The sequence below is a fragment of the Lathyrus oleraceus genome, chromosome 5 (assembly GCF_024323335.1).
Source record: "Lathyrus oleraceus cultivar Zhongwan6 chromosome 5, CAAS_Psat_ZW6_1.0, whole genome shotgun sequence".
NCBI lineage: Eukaryota > Viridiplantae > Streptophyta > Magnoliopsida > Fabales > Fabaceae > Lathyrus > Lathyrus oleraceus.
This window is the reverse complement of record NC_066583.1, coordinates 177,648,430-177,656,581: the sequence shown is the minus strand read 5'-3', so window position 1 is coordinate 177,656,581 and position 8,152 is coordinate 177,648,430. Positions and strand designations below refer to the sequence as shown.

At 29.3% G+C, this 8,152-nt stretch overlaps 1 protein-coding gene across 1 annotated transcript; it reads left to right on the top strand.

The window, feature by feature from the left end:
* The first annotated feature begins 6,586 nt into the window (after positions 1-6,586).
* Positions 6,587-7,107, top strand: LOC127079554 (uncharacterized). The gene is made up of 2 exons (XM_051019939.1): positions 6,587-6,743; positions 6,785-7,107. The coding sequence occupies exons 1-2, from the start codon at positions 6,587-6,589 to the stop codon at positions 7,105-7,107; spliced, it is 480 nt and encodes a 159-aa protein (XP_050875896.1).
* The last annotated feature ends 1,045 nt before the right edge of the window (positions 7,108-8,152 follow it).

Genomic DNA, 8,152 nt, shown 5'->3' with positions numbered 1-8,152 from the left:
TTTGGAATCAACTTGAAAAATCTAAAATTCATTAATTTAAAATTAGAATCAATTTAAAAATCTAAAATTCATTTGAAATCAAAATTAATTAATTTAAAATTAGAATCAATTTGATATTAAAATCTATTTTAAAAATCAATTAAAATTCATTTGAAATTAAAATCAATTAATTTAAAATTTGAATCATTTTGAAATTAAAATCAATTTAAAATTAAATTGAAATTCCATAATTAATTTGAAATTAGACTTAATTTGAAATTAATCAAGTTGAAATCAATTAAAATCAAATTGAAAATAAAAAATCAATTAAAATCAAATTGAAAATCCAAAATCCAATTAAAATCAATTTAAAATTAGAAACAATTTTGAAATTAGAATCAATGTGGAATTAACATAACACCATGATGGATATAACACTGATGTTAGTCGAAAGAGCATAGATAGTATTAGTGACCAATGTTACCAAAGTCGAGACAAATATGGATTTAGGAATGGATGACCAAAAAGTCAAAAGTTGACCAAAGTCAACTGTAAACTAGAAACTAGGGATTTCTTGTAAAAATGGGCTGGTGACCAATGCACTAAAGACCCAAATAAAATACCAAGGACTGATGATTTTAAAGGCACAATACGAATGGTTCAAGATTAAACCCTGAACCAAATGACATATCAATGACTCAAAAGGCCAATGCACTAATGCGAACATGAACCTAAGATCTATGAGTCTTGAAATCACCATATGGATGGTTATCTGGACCAACCTTGAACCAAATGACAGCCCAAGTAAGAAGACTTGTAATATAAGAGCCTCATCCCCAATGAATTAGGGTTTCATACATACTCAAGGCAGAATGAATACCCAAAGTCAAGAACTAGGATTTTGAATTCTTAAATGAATGCCATGATATAAACTCCATAAATCGAGATCCAAGAGAGCATGGAATTAGGGCCTGAATCCATCATCAACTTTGAATCTACAGATTAACTAATATCAGCCTAAATGCATATGAATAACTATGAATATGTGGAGATGAATCTCAAGTTAAAGGTTGAATGAAAAGATTAAAAAGTAAGGGAAAATTTTGGGGTACAACAATTAGCATATGTATTAAAATGATTGTTACTTAACCCGGAAGATTGCTTGAATTCAAAGAAAATAACAAAGTATGAACAAAAATAATATTGCATTCATTTATTGGAAACTCATGGTACAATACATATTGCTTGAGATACAAATCAAAATAACGGATTACAAATAAATATGGTAAAAAACTACATCTTTTTGGTACAATTATCCTTTTGGTCAAACAATTGACTTTTTGGTCACCTGTTGACTTCTGGTCAACTATTGACCATTGACTCGATTTTGACTCATGAATTTTCCTAGACCTGTCCTACAAGTATTTAATCAAAGGATTCATCATTACTTATCAAAATAAGTTATGTCATGATTATGTTACAAATGTTAAATTGCAACAAATTATATCTTCCATCAAACTTCACTTCCATGACTTGTTCTTCACTCTCCAATGTTGCTTAAAATTCATTATTCCACTACAATGCTCACTTTGCTACAAAGAAAATTGAGATCAAGTTAGTCTCCATGAATCATAAGCGTAAGTCATCAAAAAACAATCAAAAAGTCATGAAGAACTCAAGAAAACTTAGGAGAATTCTACACTATATAGTGATTTCAAGACTTGTCTTTCAACACTTTTCACCATTGATTCATGCACAAAAAGTCAGAATTTGATTCATAAGTTTACACCATTCAAAAGTGCAATTTTTAAACAGAAAATCACTTCTCAAAAGCACTTAAATTCATGGGATAATTCACCAAAAATTCAAGGCAATTGTGGTAAAAATATCAAAGGCAAAAGCATTAAAAAATTCCAAGTTTCATGCATAATCACTAATGACCTTTTGCCTTACATTCCAACTTGGTACTTTCGCAAAAATCAAGCATCATTTGTCTCTAACTACCTCTGCATCCATAATCATTTAATTACATAGATAATCCTTAACTACCATAACTACCAAACTAACACAAATTCTACCAGACTAACACAAATTTCAATTCCATTTTCAATCAAATTCCCATTCAATCCTAACCACTCATAACAATCAATCAAATGATTGAAATTTGTGATTTGTAACTAAAGCTTAAATTTATTTACAACCATTGATAAATCTCTTACTTGGATCACAATCCAAGTGTCCTCATTTAACCACAAAAACTATAAAAACCTACTATTTTTCATCATTCTAAAATGACAAATTTATAGTAAAGTTATTATGCCAAAATCCTTCACCATCACCAAAGTTTAATTTCTCACTATCTAGAACTTCACATCAAAGTTCTAAATTTGGTGGAATTTAACCACAATCCAATTTCAACAAATCATCAATCAAGTTTCAATGATTCACGCATTATTATCAACAACTATCCTCCTAAAATTATCGAGATTCAAGCATATTCATCAACATTCTACCTTCATTCATCATCTTCTCTATTCATTCATCATCAAAACTAATAATCAAGTTTGGAAATTATTGGAAGCATGACAAAATGAGCTTACTTTTAGGTTTTTCGAGTTTCTATTCGTCGGCGATTCTCAACATTAACCGTAAAATCCAAAACTAGAATTGAAAGGGAAGCGCATTTTCCTCCGATTTTATCTGTGAAACTATGAAATGTTGGAGGGCACAAACTAGTCATGTGAATGATATTTTACTCTAGTCAATGATATTTAAGAATGACTATTTGACATCACTGGTCAAATATTGGCCCAATAAAGATATTGTAATTCAATTTTAAAAGATTTATATTAAATTACTAGAAATCACATTTGCCCCCTTCTAAATTCAAAGGACAATCTCCTATTCCTATTGTCATTTTGGATTCTCATTTTTCAATAGCTTTTTAATATGGTACAAGCTTCTTTTTAATGACTCATGAGTAATTAGTAGCAATAGTGGATGATTATCTTATTTAATGATTAATGAATAGCAATCTATAATATAAGAAAAGTAATCTATAATATAATATAAAAAAAGTAATTGCTCTCCGAAATGAATAAAAGTCTTTTCCTTCATAAAAGAATAATCCATTTGGATTTCTTTTCACTATTTTTCTTCATTTATTTTGGATTTGTAATTAGAAGATGTGAAAATTTTTGGTTTTATAAAAAAGAAATTTGTTGGATTTTGAAGATGAGTTTTATGAGTTTTCATGGTTGAGGGTTGAATGAATTTTGGGTTTGTAATAAGAAGATGGAAAAAGTATTGATTTTGTTAAAAAGAAATTCGTTATATTTTGGAGATGATTAATAATTTGAAAAGAAGATCGTTGAAATTAAATTATTATTTTTATTTGATTGATGCAAACTCACAGTATAATGAATAGAAAAGATTGAATCAAAGGAAAAATCTACTACTCATCCATATTTATTTGAATAATTATTAATTTCATTTTATTTATTAATACATAAATATTTTTTAATTTTATATGTATTATGTATTAAATTGTATAACTAATAATTATAAATCTTAATTTTATTAGAAACTATAAAAAGAAAATTTTATTGCCTATTTGTAATTAATATTTATATATAGCAAATAAGAAAATTATTTAATAATCAATATACATGCTTTTAATTATCATAAAAGTGTTAAATATGCAATAATTTCTAATTAAGAAAAATGAGTATATTTTAAATGGAAATTAAACTATATTTGTGAAAGAATAGAGAAATTAAATCATTTTAAATGAATGATATTCAAAACATAATGATTTGAAATGATATATATATATATATATATATATATATTATATTATATATATATATATATATATATATATATATATATATATATTTAATTTGTATTTGACACGTACTTATACACATACCTTGCGAAGAATGAATGATATTCAAAAGAATAGTGATTGATTTTTTTAAAAAATTTGACTGCAATCACTGTAACTACAATAATAACAAATTTTTGGCTACAATTTATTAAATGCTTGATCAAATACAAAAAAAATATGTGATTTTTATTATTTAAATACAAATTCAAATATTTTCATATACGTGATTTCATATAACATATAAATAAATCAATAATCATGCAATCCGTTTTTAATACAAAATAATCATGCAATATAAATGAATTAAATGAACTTCAATATAAGTATTAATAGAACATGACATAAGTTAAGACACGTGAATTGCATTAAAAGTTAAAGATTACAAAAGATAATATAGTATAATATAAAAATTAATAATATTACAAATTATAATATCGCGATCTAGAATAAATACATAAGTAATGTATGAATTAAATAGTATTAAAATTATATGATAATATGAAAATATTCTTAATTATTTTATGATAAAAAAAAAATATATATATATATTTTAGGAATAAGAGATATTAAATTCATAGTAAAAAAATAAGAGATATGGGAAAATAGATCCAAATATTAGGTTTACTGTTCTTCCAGCCTTTTTCTAATTACTATTATATTAGGTTTATTTTATATAATATATACCACATGTCAATTTTAGATTTGTACCTAAATTAAAATGATTTTATGCATGCCCCTAAAAAATTAGGTTTAATTCATCTTTTACTTAATTCACATTAGAGTTAATATAGATTTTTATAATAAAAATAAGATATTAGCTCTTTTGATTAATTAGGATTAGATTTTGGTTCATGACTTTAATTTTGGTTACATTCTTTTATTCATGCTTTTACTCTCAATTACTCCCTCCGTTTTTTATTATAAGTCGTTTTTGACTTTTCACACGTATTAAGAAATGTAATAATTATGGTATAAAAAAGATAAATTATGAGAGATTTTACAAAATTATCCTTCATTAATGATATTGGAAAGACAAATTGACATAATTGAAAGGAGAGAAAATAATAAATATTTAAGGGTATAATAGGAAAAATAACATTAATGATTTATTGGTATTATAAAACGACTTATATTGTGGTACAAAATATTTTTCCAAAGTGACATATAATAAAAAACGGAGGTAGTACATTCTTAAGTTCATGAATAATGATTATTACATTCTTAAGTTCATGAATAATGATTGTGGATTGTTTCTTGAATGTTTATTTTTGCTTCTTGAATGATTCATATGTGCTTATGATTTAATTTTGTATGGTGTATAATTATCCCTCATTCGAGCAATGTACCCCACTCCCATGAACGTGTAATAATTTTATCATTTTCAATATTTGTCTATTAACTTAGAAATTATCAAAGGCGACCTAAAAAGAACCTTTCTCAAAAGAACAAAAACCAATTTGGTCCAACGTCAAGTCACTTTCAAAAATATTTATAAAAAAAAAATAAACAGGATGAAAAAGGATGGGGTGTACGTACTTGTCCACACCATTTCTCAAGTATTTGGGTTGTCGGTCGTGCTTAACGTGTGGCCTAATACTTATCTTCCATTCAAAACACTTAAAAATAAATGAGTTTAATTCGGTGATCATGGGATGAAAAAGAGAGGTCAGGATGCACATGTCCTTTCAGCTCCCGAGTATTCTGATTGTCGGACGTACTTAGCTTGTGGTTAGATGCTTGTCTCCCTCTAAGTGCCAACAATTAAACTCGTCTCACAAATTTCAAAAACAAACAAAAATTGGGATGAAAAAGAGAGATCATGATGCAATTGCCATTTCAGCTCCCGAGTACTTGGATTACCGATCATACTTAGCTTGTGGTCTGATACTTGTCTCTCACTTAAAATCAATCACAACCAACCAAATTCGATTTTTCTGCCTTAGGGAATTCAAAAGCTTTTCATAAAAGACATATTATTTTCGTTCTACTGCAACACAAACAACGCTTAAACCTCCCACGCGTAAGTATACAAGAAACACTTAACTGCTAGAACTCGAACGTTAACATCGTTCAATAAAATAACCAACAAACACTTATTTTCTACCCACGAAATACGGAGCTCTGATTTTCTCATTGCACTATGGAAATACATACACATAGGATTTCGAAATCTTAGCGAGCATTAATTAAAAACTTATTTTTTCCTTTTAATTAACACCAATAGCAAGTAACCTTTAGATAATAACACTCAATCGCGTAAAAAATCAAAATGGTTCATGTTGAGTACAACACGTGTAGGGGGTGCTAATACCTCGCTCTTGCATAATCGACTCCCAAACTCGAATTTTGTTGCGACAACCATCTTCTTTTATTTTGAGGGTTTTACAATATTTCCCATTTCCTTTGGAATAAATAAATTTCGACGGTGACTCTGTATTTTTTGCAATGCGATAAGATAGACATGTATTGTCCATAGTGGTAGAACATGCATTGTTGAGTCATGGTGTTAAGTACATTGCATCCATTGTCTGCATATATATTGAATGAATATTTTTTGTAACACATTCATTTGTTTCGCTTGATTATGCTGAGAGGTTGGGTTTTAAATTATCTTCTATGGTTGGGAGTATGATTGTTGATACCCCAACTCTAGGTCCGGTAATTACTTCGTGCGTTTGTTTGAATTGTCTGTTGGATATTTGTGGTAAGAGTTTTAGGATGGACTTAGTATTCCTGTCGTTCAATAAACTCGATGTAATCCTTGGAATGAGCTGGTTGGAGTTCAACCATGTTCATATCAATTGTTTCGACAAGACAGTGTCATTTCAAGAGTTTGATACAAGTGATGAGTTGTTTGTATCTGCTAAGCAAGTGGGCGAGTTTATGAAAGATGAAACTGAGGTGTTTATGTATTAGGTTCTATGAAGGTCGAAAGAAAGGCTTTGATTGGTGAATTACATGCGGTGTGCGAATTTCTAAAAGTGTTCTCAGATGATACCAGTGATTTACCACCGGAGTGCGAGGTTGAGTTCGCTATAGACATAGTACCTAGTACTAGTCATGTGTATGTGCCTCCTTATAGAATGTACGCTTCAGAGTTGAATGAACTGAAGAAGCAATTAGAAGAGTTTCTTAAGAAAAAGTTTGTTCGACCGGGTATTTCACCATGGGGAACGTCGGTGTTATTGGTGAAGAAGAAAGATGGTAGAATGAGGTTGTGTGGTGATTATGATAATTGAACAAGGTTACGATCAAGAACAAGTATCCACTTCCGAGGATTGATGATTTGATGGATAAGTTGGTTGGCGCGTGTGTATTTAGAAAGATTGATTTACGGTCAAGTTATCATCAGATTCAGATGAAGTTGGAAGATATTCCGGAAACTGCATTCAGAATGAGGTATGGTCACTACGAGTATTCAATGATGTCGTTTGGAGTGTATAATGCACATGGAGTGTTCATGAAGTATATGAATAGATTATTCTATCCATATTTAGATCAGTTTGTGGCAGTGTTCATTGACGACACCTTGATATATTCAAAATTTGATGAAGAGCAAGTATAGCATTTGAGAGTTGCGTTACAGATCTTGAAAGAGAAGAAGTTGTACGTGAAGTTGTCTAAGTGTGAGTTTTGGTTGCTGAAGTGAGTTTCCTTGGTCACGTGACTTCTAGTGGTGGTATTGTTGTTGATTCGTCGAAGATATATGATGTGTTGCAATGGGAGACTCTAAAGTGTGTTACAGAGATTATAAGTTTTTTAGGGTTGGATGGTTATTACAGCAAGTTTATTGAAGGCTTTTCGAAGTTAACATTGCATTTGACTCAGTTGACTCGAAAGGATAAAGCCTATGTTTAGGATGTGCATTACAAATAGATTTTTCAAGAGCTCCAAAGGAAGTTGACGTTTGCTCCAATTTTGATTTTGTCGAATCCAAGTGAGTCATTTGTTATGTACCATGATTCTTCGAAGATATGTCTAGGTGGTGTATTGATGCAAAATGGTCAGATTATGGCTCATGCTTCTAGAGAGTCGAGGGTTCATGAAAGGAATTATCCTATGCATGATCTAGAGTTTGCAGCAATGCTATTTGTGTTAAAGATTTGGAGGCATTATCTGTTTGGCTCCAGATTTGAGGTGTTCAGTGATCACAAGAGTTTGAAGTATTTGTTCGATCAGAAGGAATTGAATATGAGACAAAGGAGATGACTCGAATTTCTGAAGGATTACGATTTTGGCTTAAGTTACCATCCGAGAAAAGCCAATATTATGGTTGATGCATTG

What these genes read in the sequence shown, in the direction of transcription:
- LOC127079554 (XM_051019939.1), top strand. Translation starts at nt 6,587, where the DNA reads ATGGACTTAGTATTCCTGTCGTTCAATAAACTCGATGTAATCCTTGGA. An exon ending in TGTATCTGCTAAGCAAGTGG is followed by an intron (nt 6,744 to 6,784) that starts GCGAGTTTATGA and finishes TTTATGTATTAG; the next exon opens with GTTCTATGAAGGTCGAAAGA.